At 29.2% G+C, this 21,466-nt stretch overlaps 1 protein-coding gene across 1 annotated transcript; it reads right to left on the reverse strand.

Annotated features, from left to right (window-relative positions):
- Positions 1-5,198: 5,198 nt before the first annotated feature.
- Positions 5,199-7,414, reverse strand: LOC107943249 (transcription factor DIVARICATA). The gene is made up of 2 exons (XM_016876996.2): positions 6,854-7,414; positions 5,199-5,697 (listed from the first exon to the last, which is right to left on the reverse strand). The coding sequence occupies exons 1-2, from the start codon at positions 7,240-7,242 to the stop codon at positions 5,385-5,387; spliced, it is 702 nt and encodes a 233-aa protein (XP_016732485.1). The 5' UTR covers positions 7,243-7,414; the 3' UTR covers positions 5,199-5,384.
- Positions 7,415-21,466: the final 14,052 nt, after the last annotated feature.

Consider the following 21,466-nt stretch of genomic DNA (forward strand, 5'->3'; position numbering starts at 1 on the left):
GTATCTGTTTTTTTTAATATAATACTTAGAACTATTCGTAATTATTCTTTAACTCATAAATACAAAGATAATTTATTTTAATACATTCGAACTCATATTTTCTTATATTGACAACAATATTGATTTAATGACAGTTAATGAGCTATTAATTTAGTTTAAATACTATTTTATTGAAGATTGAAAATTGATGGATAGGATGATTAATTGGAATATTTTTTGAATGCCAAAATAGTGAATATTTGGTTAGTGGGAAATGTTGTGAACTCCACATACTGTAGATTGGTGAGCTATTTAACTTCAAATTGTGGCAGACCAAAAACGTGTATCTTGAATATTTCGGATATAGTTGAGCTTTACATATTTGGAATGTTGGATGGTTAAATACCCATATGTCATGTAAATGTAATCTCTTTTTATGTGTTACTTGAGTAAACATTTTATATTTATACGTTTTAAAATTTTTATATAATTGATATCATTGTTACAATGAAAAGTGTTTTCTTGATTTATATTTTGTTATATTTGATTTGTTGATTTTAAATTGTTTTTCTTTTTTATGAATTAAAAGAGGAGAGTAAAATTATAACATCAATACAACTAACATAACTTAATCCCAAACCATACTTAAAATGATAAACATGTCAATATATATATATATATATTTTAACTCTAAAATAAATGATTATTTATAAAGTGGACATCATCACTTAACGTTTTATATTTGTTTTTCGTGCGCCATTTGTTTCAAATTTTTCCCATTATTTACTTCCATAAAGACTTTTATTTCTTTAATTTTAATTTGTTAAGGGATGAACTTAGGACTGTTTACAATTTTGGACTTTTTTTAATATGATTGGTTTTGTAGACATTTTGGCTACATTGACTTCTATTGATTTGTTGTTTTGATTCTTAAACAATGATATTTTATAAATAAATAAAAATTTAAGTATATTTAAACACACAAATTTTGAGTCAAAAGTTAACTTAAAATTTTAAAATAAAATTTATTGATAACTTTAAAAGAAAAGTTACAATCTCTAAATGGAACACCCCTAAAATCGACATATTATAAAAGTAGTATTAAATTAAAATAGTGTATAATTGATTTATCGTTAAAATGAGAAGAAGATATAAAGATGATAAAAGAAAGGGGTAAGTGATGCCAAAAAAATTGAATTAAGAAGAATGTCGATCTAAGGGATTAGATTGTAATAATGTCAAAAGTTTTGATGAAAGAGTACAATTTTTTAGAATTTAAGGGGTTAAAGTGTAAATATGAGGAAATTTAAAGGATCAAAAGTAAATAATCCAATTTCTTAAGATATAAAATTGGGATATAGGGACCAAATTAGATAAGTAAAAGAAATACGAGAGACTAAATCACAATTTTATCAAAAGTGAGTAGTGACTCGAGAATGGAATTTTGAAGAAATGTGAAGGGTAAAAGGCCATTACTCAAATTAGATAATTATATGGTATACTTATTAAGGATGAAAGGTGTTCAATTGTGATTGTTTGATTTTTTATTATTTTTTAAGATATTTTAATATTTTAATTAAATAATTAAATGAGATATTTTTGGATAAAAGTGTAGAAAATTCCCTTATCTTCCATGCATGTCCCGTTGGTTATAAATAGAAGTAGAAGGGTTTTCATTTCTTTACAATTTGATCCTTTACTATGAAATCTCATTTTTTCTCTAAAATTCTTTGAAAATTTTTATAACTACCCAAAAGAAGAAGTGAAATAGAGACTTAATTTCGAACAAAACAAAACAAAACATGAAATTTTTTATAACTATGGTATAAAGCCAAATGAGTATAGTTTCAAACAAAACAAACGAATCTTAATTTCGAATTCTATAGACTGAGATATAAATAAATTAGTGACTCATTCAAATGGATAGCCTTGATTACATATAAGCATGATATGTTAAGAGCTAAAGATTCATATATATATATACACATATACATATAAATATTAACGAAGTGGAATAGAGAGGGAAAAATTATAGAAGTGATATTGCTAAGAAGTTGTTGCAAATAATGGATTTGGTAATTCATAAGAGAAGTTCAAATATATTGTTAAGGTATTATTATGTGGACTTGAGATTAGAATTGGGTAAATGTGAATGATATAAGAAATGAGTTGAATTGATTGGATTTTGAGCGTTGAAAAAAAAAACTTAGATGTTAAAAACTTGAAATATGGTAAAACATGAGAAATATGATTCTCATCGCAACGACGGAGGAACCACGTCGCGACAACATAAGTCAATTTGTGATGTTGTGACAATGAACCCTTGACGTCTCAATGTCACCCCGAAATTTTGAGAACCTTTCACTTTAGTCTCTGTTCCTCTTTATACTATTTTAAAGGTTGCAATAAACCCATATACAACTCGGAAATGACACTAAGGTATATCAAAAACTTAAAGTGATCAAATTGATTAAATAAATACTCAGAACCAAATGAATTTGACTGTTATTGTTTTGGCAACAAATGTAGCATCCCGATATCCTGACTCGATGATCGGGTTAAGTATAGAGGTGTTACACTAGAAATTTCTACAAGAAAAGTTCTTCGCTACTTCTCGCCAGTTTGAATTTGATCCAAGGGTCATCTGACTTGATCTTGGATGGTTATGAATTGCTACAAGTGTCGTGTTGACTTGCTCTTGGAACGAGTTTGAACCTCTTTTTTCAGTTGATTTGGATTAAATGCGACTTTATTCAAAAATGACTTTTGACTTCTTCTCCACGATTGAATTGGATTGGAAGATGGCTTTTATTCAGAATTGATACGGCGTTTTTCATAATTTTTTCGAGTTCTTCAACTTTTTTAAAGAATTCTGCAGTGATTTTCTAATTTTCCTGAACTTGTTCATTTATAGAATGGCTTGGGGTGATTCTTTTTGTAGAATTTAACTACTTTATTTAATTGTTCTACAAGAATTTAAAATTATTTATTATTTATCTTTTATTAATTTAATTAATTAGAGATAGTCACTTAATTATTTTATTTTAATTAGTGATGATATAAAAAATATTATTTATCACTTAATTCATTTAAACTAATTAAAGAAAAATAATTGTAACACATATATGATCTCATCATTTTCACTCATAATAACTTTGACTTTACCCCATAATAATTTCAGTCTTGTATGTAGTGCTTTGCAATTGGCATGTAAATTTTCTTCCTTTGCAATCTAATTTTCGTAATATGCTTAAATTTTGCGTTTTGGTAAATAAATGATTTTAAAAAATGTAATTGTATGCTTGAGAATTTATATTATTATGTGCATATATTGAATGCATATACTGATTTGATGATTAATATAACATTTTGTATTTGAGCTGGACCTTCAGATTGTGTATAAAATATTATAATTCGTAAAACATAGTACAAAATTTAAGGGAAACACCACAATAAAAATAACTACTAAAAAAAACCTACAATATGCTTTAAAAGCATGAAAAAAAATGTCAATCATTGCATTCCATGCACCAAAAAAGGAAAATGAATGAGAAAATGGAGTGTCCCCGTCATTATGACCATACCAAAGCTAATCGAACGCAGGCAATTCATTGCAACATGGAAGTTAAAAGCCTAGTTCCAACCACAAACCAATAGCAGTCCTTCAATTGCCTATACTTGACAACCTAATCCACTTGCAAGCAAACACCATTGTCCAAGCAAAGGTCACATTATTGTTATACATAAGTTCCTCTCAATCGATCTCAGCTAAGAAGATGGCTCACCCACAAGGTAAAGTTTATCCAACAACCAAGTTACATTAAATGTGCAATTACACTCATCATTTGTGTTGTACGTGCTCAACAACTAATCAAGTCGCATTACAAGCACTCGTAACTTTTACTATGCTTGTCGTAATCCAATGCCAAATCTCTAATACAATCCAATCATCTCCGATTTGACCCCATAAAGACATCCTTTATTAAATAAATAATCATTCTCTATTGAGCTGGTAACATACCTTCTCCCCCGTATAAAAGATCCTCTCAAAATATTGAGGACACAAAAATTGCCATTCTTCCAAGCTCAATCCAAAGCTCCATATATCATCAACATACTCTCCCCCCGCTCCCCCCCCAAAAAAAAAAAAACAGCCTTCTTAGTGGCTCTCAACACCTAAAACCATAATGTGAACCGCCATCAATCACCAATCCTCAAACCATGCAGCAACAGCTAGTGAAATTCGCAATTACATGTAGATTATAGAGCTAATCTCTAAAAGTGAATAAGTTGGCATGGTTACGGTATCTATTGAAATGTCTTGAAGAACATGATTTAAAGCTTCAAATATAGACAATATTAAGACTTTCTCTCATCTCTCCACGAGGTCTAACCCTTTACATAATCAAACCAATGTGGGATACTTTAAGAGCAAAGAGACACAGTTTAGGTCAATGATAACTACCAAAAAAAAAATCTAATCATTCTATAAAATAAAAATAATAATCCTGGAATAATGAGTGGACTCACACTACATGTGCTGCAACACCAGTTTAGGTCAATGATAACTAAGGCAGTAAAGCCGATTAACTTGCTATACTGCAACACCAGTTTAGGTTACATACATGATATAAAACTCATAGATATATTGCCAGAATTGAGATATGCCTGCATTGATAATTCATGCGATACAACAATGAAGTTTCTTAAATTGAAATTGCAATGATAGACTGCGTATATAGAAACTGTCAACAACATTCAATTGAAAATAGTTTTACAGATAATTATCATTTTATGTTTATATATTTCGTACATAAATAATTATATATATTTTTAGTAAAATAAGAAAGCATAAGCGAGGCAAAAGAACAACCTAATTCAATACGAAAAGATTATAATCCGCCATAAGCAGCTTCCTAACAAAATTTAGATGTTCCTCCAATAGATGAAATCACATTAACTGTAGATCTTCAAATTTGACCAAAATATCCACCACTATATTCTACGCTTGGAAAATATGTCTGACACAAACCTCCCAAGAGAAAATAAACATGTGACGTATCAGTCGCAACTCCCATATAAAAATAAATTGATATATTTATTTTTTTAAATGTGAATGATTAAATTAAAATTAAAGTTTAAAGTATACATTTAAATCACAAATTAGAGTTTTACATGAATAATTGAACCAAATTAAAGTTTATATATACAATTACACATTAAATCAAAATTCATGTATCCCCAAATTAAATTCAAAGGAGTTAGTTTTCTATACATGGTTTTACATCAGAATGTCATAGCTTTAAAATGAACATCAGGTTTGACAAATTAAATTACGTCTAAGTTTTGATACTCTTAAAATAAAATTGGCTTATATACAGAGTTTTGGAGTTCTGATCTTATCTCTACATTGGATAGCCGTATTTTCCCACAAAATGGCCTGTATGCGGCAACTGTTGCAGTTGAGTTGCCTGTTGAACCATACCATGTGGTTCAGAACCCCGGTTTTGTTCGACGGGCACATCCATCGTTTTGCTATCGACTGTGGTAATGTCGTGGATGCTCGACCGTTTTCTCTCCTTTTTCACTGCACTCTGCCGGAGAAAATACTTCTGAGCATGGCTAGCCACTTGAGTCGGCGTCCGTGTCACCACCACGTTTCTTGATATACTCCGCCAATCACCCTTGCCAAATTTTTGCAGACCAATTAAAAATAACCTGTTCATCCATTAAAGACCAATTGAAGATAACATGTTATCCACTAAATGATTCACAGGAAAACAATCATGGAGTACATATATAGCAGAAGAGAGTAATAGTGTAATTCATTTTGCAGCACAATTACTGTCCAGACAACAACGAAGTCAATTAAAAATGCTATAAATTACCTCAAATAACTCAGTAAATATTGAACGAACAACACGTATAAACCTGTGCTCGCAAGACACTAGGGTTTCGTTCCAAAGGACTTCAATTCAGCTGACATTTCTTGAGTCAATTTTAAGTGGTTTTAAGATATCAAGCAAAGAGGATTAAATATAGTCATACTTGACTCAAGTGGCTTGAGCTTCTTTGGTTCTTTATATAAAGTAATCCCATATACGTTAGAAAAACAAAGTGACAATAAACTCAGAATTAACAATAGTACATATAATATACAAGACCTGATGTCAATAGGGACTTAAACAACATAAGTCAATTGCAACTATTCTATTTTTAATTAACAGTGATAAATTTCAACTCCACTTGAACACAAATAACCAAGCTTTAATCGAGTATGATTACCAAACTCATTTTTTTTACTAACTAAACCAATCTAATTGAGCGAGTTCAAGCACTGCAATTTTCATCTCAAATGTATTTTTGAGTTTCAAAAGTAAAACTCGATTCGAACTTTGAGATCGAGTTTCTGACAGCTTGAACTCACTCTGCTCAATTAGACCCCAAAGAGAATCAAAGCCAAGCCCGGATGCAAGCACTTAAATCCACACCTTCACAGAAACAGGAACCTTGATTATGTGCTTGCACGTGGCCGGGAAACCACAGCCTATATGTCATAAGTCATGGTCTAAGCGTGCACAAATTCATTCATTTTTAAGGTTCATATGTTCAGGCACACCCACTCAGGGGCCGACCCTCTACCAACATGATTTATCGCTGTTCAGAAGTTAGAAAACAATCATTCACAATAAAACTTTTTAACTTTCACAATCAATCATTCAAATCTAACATCGTTAATGATTTCAAATCGACTCTAACCGCCCGTTAAATACTAGATTCCCTAAAACCCTTCATACATACTTCAATTTTTAGATTCAATTAGGTAATGGACTTGGTTCAAAATAAAAAATAAAAAATAAAAAAAGCGGCGTACTTGTGTTCTTCTTCTGTCCAGGGAGTTCCCTTCTTTCTTTCACCGTCTCCGTGATGTTTCGACTTGGAAACGAATGAAATCTGATTATGGGAATCCCAACTCTGTGACAACATTACCGAATCATCAGCATACTGGGGAACCTGAACTCGACCCGCATCGATCTCATAAACATCATAGACAAGCATATGAAAATGTTGTTCAACTTCTTTAGCTGACTTTCCGGGAATCTGTTCAGCGATCTTCTCCCAGCGATCAGAAATCCCCTCCGGAAACAAAACCAAACACTGCTCAAAAACCTTATCCTCCACACGGGTCCAGTGAGTGGTCGCCGCCGCCACCGACTCAATAAATAACGGATCACCGTTGTAGTGGTTGTTATCCTGGTACATGCCGATTGGGGGTAGCTAATTAAGTAATTTGTGTTGGAGTTGAAGAAGATAGAAATTTGAAACTGTTGGTATTTCGGATTGTTGGGAGGGGTTTTACGATTTTATGTTCTTTTTGAATTCTTTTTGTCAGTATTTGTATCTGCTTAGACTTTTTATTCAACACGCTTTGTTTATTATTGGATAAATCTTTCTCTTTTTTATAAATTTTTTTTAGGTTTAATGACAAATTTGTCCACTAAAGTTTACATATTTTGTCAAAATGATCCTAATTATATTTTTGAGTCTTTTTTAACTATCAACCTTTATTATTTTTCTCAAATTGTTTTTTTAACAGATTTGACAAAAGTACCATTAAAAAAGTTAACGGGATGATGTAAAATATTTTTAATGAGATGTAATCTATACTAAAAATATTAAAGATGTGCATTCATTTTGAAACTTTTTTAGATAATTACATTTATTTTTAAATTAAGAGATATTTTTTTAACTTCATGAATTATTTATTTATTTTATCATTTTTCACATGTAATTATTTTATTGAGTTACTTAAGTAATAGATTATATCTCATTAAAAATATTTCACATATGAAATCTGTTAAAAAAATTTGAAAAAAAAATAAAAGTTGATAGCAAAAAAAAAAAAACTCAAAATTATAACTAGGATTATTTTGACAAAATATATAAATATTAGTGACTAAATTTGTTATTAAGCCTTTTCTTTATAATTATAAACCATCCAGCTGTTTTATAAACAACATTGTCATATTCTTTTAATCATTATACAGATTATAATTTCAAATTAATACCTAGGGATAGGGCTTATATACAATTTCCCTCATTTTTAGTTTATATTTACAGAATACAGAATTATTTAAGAAAAAAACAATTTCATTATAAAATATTAATTAAATAATGTATCCAAATTCATTATCCACGAAAGTAAAATGGATTAAAATATTTATTATCCCAATCAGTTGTGAATAATAATTAAAATATATAAAATATTAAGAGTAAAATATAAAAGAGAAAATGTAGGGTTGTACGGTTGTACCTTTAAATTGGTCAATATTTTTAATGATAGTAAAAGATGATGGATATGGTAATTTACAAAAAGGCTTAATAAACTAATCGGAATTCTTTTTTATATAAGCATTGGTCAAATACTATTTTTTATTTTTTATTTTTTGGTTTCAAAATAAATAAATAATTTTTTGGGTGCACGTCCTCATTCTATTTTCTTTTCTGTCTAAACTCTTTCTTTACGCAACTCAGTTTGATATTACGGTTCAATTTATATGCAAGTTTAAATAAAAAATATTTTTTTATATTAGCAATTTAAATGCCATTTGATTTGATAATATATTTATATACAAGTATTCTTTTGCTTTGCCTTTTTTTTTCTTTATAATATATTTATATATTTGTATTATTATTATTTATGCTCATATAATATGATTAAATGCTGAAATTATAGAGGTTACTCGTCTAATCATAATGTTTCATTTGAACTTAATTAGGATTGTAAATGAATCGAACTTGAATAAATGTATTTTTGTTTATCTTCATTTGTTTATTTTTAAATTTATTTGTGTTTATTAAGAATTTTAAAATGTTTGTTTGTGTTTGTTTATTTAAAATTATGTGTGTTTATGTTTCTTCGTTTAAGTTAAACAAACAATGTTGATGATTTATTAAATGAGCTAACAAACAATAAACATATATATATTATTTTTTAGATATGAAATAGTCAAATATAACTATTAATAATTATATTATAAATAAAAAAATAAACACACAAGTCTTAATAAATTTATTAATATATACTAATAGAACAATAAATAAGCTTTAAATGATTTATTAAACGAGCTTTCAATAAACATAAACGAATTTATTAATGAGCATAAATAAACTAAATAAGCTTTGTTTATGTTCAATTTGTTTAATAAGCAACCCTTAAAATCTTGTCATAAGCAAACAAAAATCAAGTTGTTCACCCAACACCCTATTCATTTACATCCCTAATCATAATTTTCAAAACTTTGACCAGTCACTTTATAACCACTCTTTAACCTTAGGAAAATGTATTGTTTTACCACAATGTGAGACCAAAAAGATGAAGGATAAAGTTCCTATAAAAATATTAGCCCATAAAGAGATGGGCAAATTCGATGAAAAGCAATCTTAGCAAATCCCTATCAAGGCTAGCAATAGTATCCATTGAGGAATAAAAAAAAACAAAAGAATGAAGTGTAAATGACTGGACAACCTTTGCTAAGAAAAGACACCAACCCCAATCAATCAACTGTAAGTAGTGGTCATCATTTCGACATCTTTCACACATTACGCATTTGAGGTGTCTAAAATAAATTTTGTATAAAAATGTAAAGGGTTCTTTGACAGAGGGAGGAAGCGTTGCAAACAAATCAATAAGATGTATCAGGATAAAGTAAAGAAGAAGATTGTAACAAATCTAGTAACAATGAGTGCAATGGCAGTTGATGATTGTTAATGTGGAGAAAGAAAATGTGGTTGACGATAAGGCTAAATAAAGAAAACTGTAACACCCTTAACCAGTATCCATCGTCGGAATAGGGTTTCAGAGCATTACTAAAATTTACAGATCATTTAACAGAAATTTCGCTTTACATAACGTTCATACCTGTAATTAATCAAATTTAATCATAGTGTCCCTTACGTGAGCCATTGAGGCTCAAAATATATATCGGGACTTAATCGAAAACTCGAATTTTTTTTCGAAAATATTTAAAATTTTTCAACACTGCAGGGGTCACACGGCTGTGTGGCCAAGCCGTGTGGTTCAGACAATACTCATGAAACTATATACATCAATTTACAAGGTGAAAAAAATCCTCAGCATCACTTATACATATCATCTCTAGCTTAGTAAGATTTTAAATAATTTTAACTCTTCCTAGTTTCTTTATTTTCATATGTATCTCTTTACTTTCCACACTCATTCCTTATGTATAAAACACCGGTCATAAGCATACTATACCATTATAACCACAAGCTAGTGCAGTTGAACATAACTCTTTTCAATTAATCATATGATAAGCCATTTCATAAGATATTGCGTATCTTAAAACTTGTCACTCTCTCACGATCACAAGTATATTTTCATTTGAGCACTTGCCCTTTTAACACATCATATAAATAAACATATTACAATTTAACCAATAGCTTGGCACTTGTCTAAGCATCAACAGTAACACTTGTTAGTATGCTTAAACATATTCATATAAATTCAACATAGATAAACTTATTTTCTCATCATATTACACTTGAGTTTATTGCTCATCTCAACATACATAATTTCCTTGTAGCAACATATCAAAGATAATCACATTTTTACATGTCATGATACCTATCATTCTTTTCCTGTTTCTTTATAAACATATATCATTCACTTCATTATATCAATATTTCACGCACCATCCTTTCCATATATTTCAGGTATGTACCTGTGATAATTCATTTCAAACTCATGTTATCTCATATCAGAACTTTACCCATTGAATCATTTAAATATCAATGGTACACTTATTTTAGATCAATATTGTAATGCCCCCTTACCCGAGACCATCGCCGGAGTCGAGCACAAGGCATTACTAAACTTATTTGAGCACTTAAACAAATTCAGACAATTTATATCATACTTTTTAGACAAGCTATCCAACTGCATTATAGTCGCTAAAAAATCATATCTCAAGTTACAAAACTCGAAATCCAAATCTATAAATTTTTCCTGACTCTAGACTCATATATCTACTTACTAATTTTTTTCTAGAATTTTTGGTTGGGCCAATTATTACATTTTATTAGTTAAAGTCTTCCCTGCTTTAGGGTTTGGCTGCTCTGACCCCTGTGCACTACGAATCAAATTTATCCCTCTATAGAATTCAAATAACCATGCCATTTGTTTCTCTTAAAAATAGACTCAATAAGGAATCCATACATATACATTATGACTCTTAATTATTTTTGTAAATTTTTTTAATGATTTTTACAAATCAGAATAGGGGAGCTCAAAATCATTCTGACCTTATCTCACAAAAATTCAAATATCTCCTGATATGAAAGTCTTTTGCTTACACTGTTTCTTCTATATGAAACTAGATTCAATAAGATTTAATTTCATATTTTATTCAACCTCTAATTAGATTTTAATAATTTATGGTGAATTTTCAAAATCAAACTACTACTACTAACTAAAAACTGTTTTAGTACAAAATATTGTTAACTAGTTTATAACATCTTTACTTGAATTCATTTAAACTCTATACATGCCATATAAATCTTTAAACATAAAACAAAAGCTACCGGAATTGATTTGGATAGTTTGCTTTGTTGTGTTGATCCGATCTACCAACTTCACTTCAATTCAATCTACATAAAAATATCAAACATACACAAGTAAGCTTATTGAAGCTTAGTAAGTTCATAGGTTTAAAAGTAATGCTTATCAAACATAATATTTCCAAACAATACCAAAACATTTACTAAAGTTTCCTGTCATTCACAACCACTGTTATAATACTTCACATAGTTGAACTCAACATTAACAACTACTCAATCTCTTTCATTTGGTTCACTTCTCTTGTATTTCTTATTATCAAATTATGAAACGGCATACGAAATTGAGTGCGTTGTTGTTCAGTGTCACGATTCATAACTCAGTATGATTTTCCTCATTGAAATACCATACCTACATTTTACAACTCGGTATGGGAAATGCCATACTTACATTTCTTAACTCAGTATGGATTTGATAATACCATACCTACATTTCACAACTCAGTAAGGATGATACCATACCTACATTTCACACTTTTCCATGGAACAACCATGATCTTATCCGTCAATTCATCACACGTCACGATACGAACGTACTCAGTCCTGCGTTTTTCCTAATTTGCATTTCTACATTTATTCTTTCCTTAACAAAATTTACACAATCCCACAACAAATTCATATATAATAACACATTATATACTTCAATCATTCACAAATAAACATCTAAATTCAACCATATGAACTTACCCGACTAATTTGTAGAAGATATTGAAATTTAGGGACTATTCCGCAACTTTTTCTTTTCCTCGCTCTCCTTTAGATTCCTAATCTATAATATAAAATATTTTCACTCATTAGCATTTATTTGATTTATATTTCAATTCACAATTTATGCTCTTCAACTTTCAAAATTTCACTTTTACCCTAAAATTTTCAATTTTACAATTTAGTCCCTGCTCAATTCACCCATCAATTGAACCAATTTTTCTCAATTAACCCTTCATTTTATCATTATAAAGTATTTCAAAACCTTTGAAATTCTTAATTTCAACACCAACCTTCAATTCACAACTTTTTTCACAATTAGGTCCTAAATACCATTTTCTATCAAAATCACTTAATAAAACCACCTTACTATGAAAGTAGAACTTAAATTTCATAATAATTCATCATAAACTTCCCTTACCCATCCAAGGTAACTTCCAATTTCCCCCATAAAATCAAAAACTAATGAATTATATAAGTGGACCTAATTGTAAAAATCATAAAAACATAAAAATTATCAAGAAAAAGCAAGAATTAAACTCACATGATGTAAAAATATGAAAAAATAGCTTTCTCAAGACCTTCTATAGCATTTTTGCTGAGAAAATATGAAGAGATCTCTAGATTTTTCAAATTTGTCCTTATTTTATATGTTAAAATTGTTAAATTTCCAATTTTGCCCTTATTTCCCTTATTTTTCTGCTGATTTTCTTGCCATTGCCATCCAACCTATTCACTTTTAGGCTTAATTGCCCTTTATATCCTCTTTATTTTAACACTTGAGCTATTTAATCCTTCTAGCAAATTTTGCATTTGTTACAATTTAATCTTTTTTATTTAATTGACTACCCAAACGTTAAAATTTCTCAACCAAACTTTAATACTAGCTAAATGACACTTCATAAATATTTATAAAAATATTTATAGCTCAATTTTCAAATTTGAGGTCTCAATACCTCGTTTTTGACCCGTTTGACCTAATAAATTCTTTTAATTCACCAAATTCACCAATTCACATATTCTTCTAAATTCTTACTTGACTTATAAATGTTTAATTACTATCTTATTCAATCTTACTTGTCGGATTTAGTGATCTCAAATCACCATTTCAGACACCACTGAAAATTAGGCCGTTACAAATATTAATAATAACCATAAGTCTTCCAATACTACTTTCATATGTCACTTACCAATCTTTGTCAAATTAGAGAACGTCTTTGCGGATTTGAGTCCATCGTTTGCTCAGTGCCACCATTCACAACTCAATATGGAAACACCATACCTATGTTTCACAGCTCGGTATGGAAATACCATACTTACGTTTCACACTTTGCCATGGATCAACCATGGTCTTATTCTTCAATTCATCACTGATCACTGAACACTTTGCTATGTTTGGCACACTATATCACTTTGCCATGATTGAGACACTTTATCACTTTGCCATGATTGACACACTTTATCACTTTGCTATAGTTCAACAATGGACTTGCACTTCCACACTTTTCACTTGTCACTGATCAGATAAGTGTAGCTAAGCTACCACTTATCACTTGTCACTTGTAGTCGAAGCTACCACTATTCACTGATCAGGTAGCTGGAGCTACCACTTTTCACTAATCAAGTAGCCGAAGCTACTACTTTTCACTGATCAGGTAGCAGCTACCACTTTTCACTGATCAGGTAGCCGAAGCTACCACTTTTCACATTATACATACAAGGTGTACATTTCCTTTTCAAGTGTACACACAAAGTGTACGTTTCCTTTTTAAGTTGTACACACACAATGTACATTTCCTTTTCCAGTTGTACCTTTTAGGTACATGTATCCTTTTCAAGTGTCACCCTTTCAGGTGAAATTTCTTTTTATAATGAGATCATAAGATTACTTTTCCAGTTGTACCTTTTAGGTACATGTATCCTTTTCAAGTGTCACCCTTTCAGGTGAAATTCCTTTTTATAATGAGATCATAAGATTACTCCCTTCGGAATAACCTTTACTGCAACACATGCAAGACCTCATTTATAAGGGTAATCACTTGTCCAATTGGAATTCAATATTCGAACGGATTCTTGTACCCTTTTTATCAATTACATATATCATATGTTAACATTTTCATGCTACATATTCATGTCATTTACATATCATAATTCTCACAAGTCAATAATCAAAATAATACATTTTCATACTTAATTAAGTTATATGAGCTTACCTGGCTAAATTACAGAAATATCAAGATTTAGGGGTATTTTGGTAATTTTTTATTTTTCACGATTTTTCACCTGATCTTGATCTAAATTAATAATTTCATTCAATTATTAATTTAAACGCGAAAAAAATTCATTTTCTTCAATTTTTACAAAATTACCCCTAAAATTTTACTCTTATTCAATTTAGTCCATGAACCCAAAACATGCAAATTAGCCATGCTAGCTGAATATTCATACATGTTTTCCTCCTCCTCCTCTCCATTCTACATCCTTAATTTACATAACTTGCTATAAATAACATTATCAATAATTTCACTATTTACTTATATGTATGTTCAAAACTGTCCATTTGAGTTATAGTCACTAAATTATTTATATCTTGAGCTACATAACTCAAAATTAAGATTTTCTAATTTTTTCTGAAACTAGACTTACATATCTTCTTACCATAAAATTTTCAGAATTTTTTATTTATCCAATAAGTACAGTTTATTCTTTAAAGTCGCCTCTATTCTGCTGTCTAACAGTTCTGACCCTTCTTCACTAAAAATTAATTATCTCCTAGTACAGGATTCGAATGATGTTCTAGTTTATTTCTATTGAAAATAGACTCATTCATAATTCTAAAAATATCAATTTAAGCCCCTAATTATTTTTATCCAATTTTTTATGATTTTCCAAAGTCAGAATAGGGGAACCCAAAATCAATCTGACCTTGTCTAACTAAATTTGTTATATCTCACAATTTACTATTTCATTACTTACACCATTTATTCTATGGAAAACTAGACTCAGTAAACTTTAATTTCATATTTTATTAAACTTCTAATTCAATTTCCAAAATTTTTTGTGATTTTTCAAAGTTAGACCACTACTGCTATCCAAAACTGTTTTAGTGCAAGATATTAATTACCATGTTTATAACACCCTTATTTTCTTTCTCTACACTATTTCTCATCACTTTCTCTTTTTTTCTCTTCACAACATATCAAGAACATAGGACCATATGTAAGGAAACTCTACATTAACATCAATCCCATGCTTTTTCAAAAATATCAAACTTAAAAATATATTGATATCATAATGTTCTTACCTTGTTCAAATCTTCATATTGATTTTCTCTCTCCTCCAACTCCTATTCCTTAAATCTAATTTGATATTCTGACTCCCTATAGTCTCCTTAACATTTTTATCTCTTGGTAGCTATGGAAATCCTTTTGATTTTTAGGTGAAAATAGTAAATTTTTGGTGGAAGGACTAAATTGTAAAGAAAATAAATTTTCTTTCTTTTCTTCTCTACTAAAGTTTGCATGTATGAAATGGAAAGATGATGAGAATTCTTCATCTTTCCTTCCTTATATACTAAATAAATAATAAAAAAATAATAATAAATATCTCATCAAAATATTAATAAAATAATATTTATCTAATTAATTAATTTAAAATATCATCAACATAATCATTACATTCTAGAATTATTTCTCTTACTAATTGACCATTTTGCCCTTCATGATCTTTTAGAATTCCATCCTTGAGTCATCACTTAATTTGGTAAAATTGCCATTTAGTCCCTCATAATTTTTCACCTATTCAATTTGGTCCTAATTCATCCATTTTCCTTAATTTCTAGATCATTCCACCCTTAAAATATTTTCACTATTGGTCTTTCAACTTTTTCGTATTTACACTTTAGCCTCTCAAATTTTGAGTATTTACTCTGTGCAACAAGACTTTTCTCATCTTTACAATTTAGTCCTTTCCAAGGTTGACACAACTCAAAATTTTCCTTTTTGTCACTTTATTTTCTTATTTTACTATATCAAGGATAATATCTTACTGTAAAAATTTTCGGGGTATTACAAAAATAAGTTGAGAGAATTTTAGAGAGAGCTTTGAGAGTTAGAATTTCAAAATGCCAAAAGTCTCTTCACTAGTTGTGAAGGGCTCATATTTGTAGATTTTAGAAAATGAGAGTTACAAGCTAGGTAATTAATATGAGTAAAGAAATTAATTTTTAGTTATAATGGATGGTGAAACATTTTGTTGTTGATAGTGATGATAAATAGTGAAGAATAGCTCACCATGCTTCTGAAAGAAGAGAAATGCACTTAATGTTACAAGAAAAGCTAAGACGAAACCTTTTACCCACTTACATATCTAATCCACAAAGCCAAGCTCTTCAAAACATCCCAAGAGTGAAGACAACCCAAAAACCTTTCCATATTTTGGGGTTATTTTCACTTCTTCTACTTCAATAAAGTGGTATTTTGTAAAATATCTTTAGTAGAACATCTCTTGAACTACAAGATTATGGTTGTTTTTGGATGAGAATTGTTTCTAAATAATGGTTTTTTGACTTGTTCCAAACGTGAGTTATTGTCGTTATCAATATAGGGGTTGTTCCGAACAAGAATTGTTTCTACAGTTATGCTTTTCTTGATAAAGATTGTTCTGAATAATAACTCTTTCAACAAAACACAAGTATTCTAAATACAAGTTGTTTCGAATAATGGTTGTTCTAAACATAACTATTCCTAAAATGTCATTTTTCTAAGCAAGAGTTATTTCGAACTTTAATTGCTCTCAAATAAGAACTACATCGGATAACCGTTATTCTAACTAAAATCTTGTTCTAAACATAGTTAATCAGCATATAACTAGAACAACAATTGTTCTGCACAATACTATTCTTACATGTATTGTATGGATTTCAGTTAATTTTTATGTCAAAATTCTTTTTAATATCCTAAACATTAAGCAATAAGTTTTGTTAATAGGATTAAAAAAAAAGTATTTTCTGCCAAAACCAATTTCTTTTCCTTAGAAAAGAAAAATGAATGGCTACAAATAAGGGATTAGATATTGGACTTTGGATATCTATAATTCAAATGTAAATTAGAATAATGATATTAAAAGGTATAAATAAAATGGGTTTGAATATTATAAATTAAATGAACTTATGTTTGAATATTTAAAATACTATATCCCCATCACCTTACATATCTTTTTTTTCTTCACTTAATTAAATTATTTTTTAAATTAAATTATCTTTTGTTTACTTGTTTGAATTTTGAGATGAAAATAAATAAATATAGATTACTTATATTTTCAATATCTATAACTCGAATGTAAATTTAGATAATAATATTTTGAATAATAAATATATATTTGAAGGTAATTGAAATAATAAATATATAATACATGAAATTTATATTTGAATATTTAAAAGAGATTAAAATGTGTTTGCACATTCAGAATTTAATTATATTATTTTTATTTTTAAGAATTTTGTACATTTATTTTCAAATTTTAAATTTTAAGTCTAATTGTTAACAACAATTTTGGTCTACGAAATTCGAGAAAACGAGTCTGGGAGTCGGTTACGTACGAGGAAGGGTTAGCACCCTCGTAATGCCCAAAATTGATACCTAATTGATTAATTAATGTCTTAATGTCGAAAGTTGAAAACTTAAAAAGAATTTAAAATATGATTTTTTTTTATTAATGTTGGTAAAAAATGCTTGAATAAATTGAAACGAGCATTAAAGGCCCACTCGTCTCAAGATAACAAAATGTCACATCCAGTAAGTTAGGACACGACATTTGAACCCTCGAAAATAAGCTTGCCTTTTAATCGTTTTATTTTAAAATTTATACTTTGATTTTTAAAAGAGTATTAGATTGTTTAAATCCAACGAGAAAAAATCGAAACCCCGTAAATTGGGACACGACCATTCTCTAGTTTCAAAATGCGAAATAACGCCTTTGTTTTTTTATTTAAAATTCATGTATTTTAAAAATTTAAAGGGATATTTGTCTATTTAGGTTCGACGAGAAAATCGAAACCCTGTAAGTTAGATTATGTTTTCTCGAATCTCCAAAATACCGGACATTGCTTATATTGAAATTTTTCCTTTTTAAAAAAATACCGAATGCAATATTTGAATGATGTGTGCTTCTCTTATTTGGGGTGTAGTGTAAAACTGACCTATAGATTTAAAAATAATGCGTCATGTAATGACGATGAAATAATATGAAAATAGATATACGGGTAGAATATTAGGATGATAAATAACAAATAAATAAATGAATATCATGGTAGTAACAACATGAATGTAATAGTAATGCGAGCATCAATTTAAGGCATCAACAACCAAGCAAATGAAATAACTCAAAATAAATAAGAGGATGAAAATAAAAGATACTTGATGAAAAGTAAATATAAATAAAATCCAATTAAAACATTTTTAAAAAAAGAGTGCTAGAATAATAAATAAATAAAATAAATAAACAGATAATGTGATATAAATAATATTAAATTTAAATATTTTTAAAGTAAAAGGATTATAAATAAATAAATGAATTGATAAATCAAGTCTAAACATAAAACAAGTAATGAATAAATAGATAGGTAAATATAATATATAAATATTATCTAAATTTAGTATTTAAAAGGAAACAGACAAATAAAAATAAATAAATAACGAAATTAATCAAACCTGGATTAAATCGAAATTAAAATAAATTTCAAAGGGAAAAATCAGAGTAAAAATAAAATATCAGGCCCAAATTGTGACACGCGAATGAAATGGGGGGCCAGATGGGATAATATCCCCGTCTCCCAAAACGCATAACCTCAATATGGACTGTAATGAAACACTACAAAAATTACCGGGTAAAATTAAAAGAAAAAAAGAACCGAATTGCAACAGGCTATAAAAGCGGAGGGCCTGGATTTGCAAATAACCCGTCAAAGTGAAAACACGCAGATCCTCTCCAGGAGGGTCAAGTCGCTGGTTAACCCCCCCAAAACGACATCATTTTGGCGTCTGGGGGGCCAGATGAAACTACGTCATTTCATGGGTACTATTTAAGCCCAAAATTTTTTAAAATTTCATTTTCAACCTTCCCCTTTTAAAAAAAACTAAAAAAAACCCTCAAACTCTCTCACTTTCTCCCTTTCTCCAGTGATTGGGCCACCGTCCATCCGCTATGGCCGACGGCGGCGATGGAGTCCAAAAAGAATGGTTTTTTTCCCTACCTTAAGTCCCGATTTAAGGTCAAAACACCCAAAAACCACCGATTTTACAAGAAAAGGGAAATAAATGAGAAAAAATGAGGGACCTTTCGGTTCCCTTGTGCCACCGGCGGGGGTTTTCAGCGAGCCCATTGCCTCGGCCACCTACGGCGGCGCAAAACGCAAGAAAAGATGAGTTTTTGGCTTCTTTTTTACTCTTTTTTCATTTCTTTCAAAACTAAAAACAAAAATCAAATGAGAAGAAAAAATATATATATAATAAAATAAAAAGGTAACCTTTAATATGTTAAATGTTTCTCTTTGTATTTCGAAATCGTGTGTTCGTAAAAAAATTATAAAGAGGCTATTGCGGTTTTTATAACCGATTTACAACACTATTTGTTTCTATTATTTTGTTTTTTTTCTGTGTTGTCCTGCTTGTTGTGTTTCTTGCTGTTGCGTGTTGCAGGTGTCGATGACAATGACTGACGGTGGTGGCAAAGACGCTTACGAGGAGGGGCGCCAACGTGGCATGCGGCTAGGGTTTTCCCTCTTTCTTTTTTTTGGCTGAAAATTAGTTTAGGTAGTGGGCTTTTAGGCCGTCTAGGGTTTTTAGGTTTTGGGCTACATTGGGCCTTTGTAATTTTGGACTGGTAATTTTGGACTGTTTTAATTTATTTGTATTTTGTTTTTTTTAGTATTTTGATTTTTGCTTATTGGGCCCGGGCAGATTTGGCCCGTTACAAATATATGTTATTTTTTTAAAAGAAAATTAAAGACATAAGTCAAAATTTTGATAATTTAGCGTGATTATTTAAGGAAATAAATCGATTTTTTATAGATATGATAAAAATATTCCTGAAAAAAATATTTCTACAAAGTGCATCTTCTTTTTTCATTCATCCTTGCAACCACATTTTTTTTTATTTAATATTGTTTTAAGTTTTTTTTAAAATTTTTAATATTTAGTTAATGTTTTAATTAATAAAAATGTTATTTTCAAGTTATTTTGTTTTATTTTTAATTAATAATTATTTTATTTATATAAATAAACTAATAAATATGTAACTATATAATTAAAATATATTTTATATATTTCATTATGTTAAAAATATGTTTTAATTAATAAATATTTTATTTAAATAAACAAAATAATAAATATATAGTTATGATATAGAAATCGAAATTAGGACTTGCTTAACCATATGACTAGAGAAACTAACATGTCAAAAGAATGTGCTTTCTGTAGAGAACGTTTTTTCCATGACATGTTTTTGTCACATCAACAAAAAATTGATTTATTTTACTAAATAATCAATATTTTGACCTAATATTTTTAGTTTTTTTTTCTTGAAATCCATATATTTCATTCAAAATATTTGAATATAAAATTTTATTTGAAAATATACAACCCAACAAAACATGTGTACAAAAAATCAAAATTCAGAAAATGTTGCAGAGCGTGTGAATGAGGTTGCAATGTGTGTGAAAGAGAGAAGTTTTATTCGGAAAACAAATGGCCCTAAACACAGATTGGTCAACTGAACATACAAGGATGCAATGGTGAAGCATCAAACACCTGTCACTGAAATTGCAAGTAAACTTTTGACAACAGACATAATGAACATAGACAGTTTGGGAAGTAGACAAAATTAGATACATACATCAGGAACAATGAACACTGACATGGATTCGGATGAAAATTTTAAAACCAACTTATCTTTTTAGGAAAGTAGTTCCTCCTTTTGTGACGTCCACTCTTCTGGATTTCGAATGAACAGTGACATGGATTCGGATGAAAATTTTAAAACCAACTTATCTTTTTAGGAAAGTAGTTCCTACTTTTGTGACGTCCACTCTTCTGGATTTTGACTTTCATATCGTTTTAGGAAAGCTATCATTAACCCAAGTGTGGTG

The sequence above is a fragment of the Gossypium hirsutum genome, chromosome A09 (assembly GCF_007990345.1).
Source record: "Gossypium hirsutum isolate 1008001.06 chromosome A09, Gossypium_hirsutum_v2.1, whole genome shotgun sequence".
NCBI classification, from domain to species: Eukaryota; Viridiplantae; Streptophyta; class Magnoliopsida; order Malvales; family Malvaceae; genus Gossypium; species Gossypium hirsutum.

Bases quoted from the DNA above. Each gene is read 5' to 3' on its own strand.
- LOC107943249 (XM_016876996.2), bottom strand. From the start codon at position 7,242: ATGTACCAGGATAACAACCACTACAACGGTGATCCGTTATTTATTGAG. The intron at 5,698-6,853 runs GTACGCCGCTTT...ATGGATGAACAG, and splicing joins TGGACAGAAGAAGAACACAA to GTTATTTTTAATTGGTCTGC.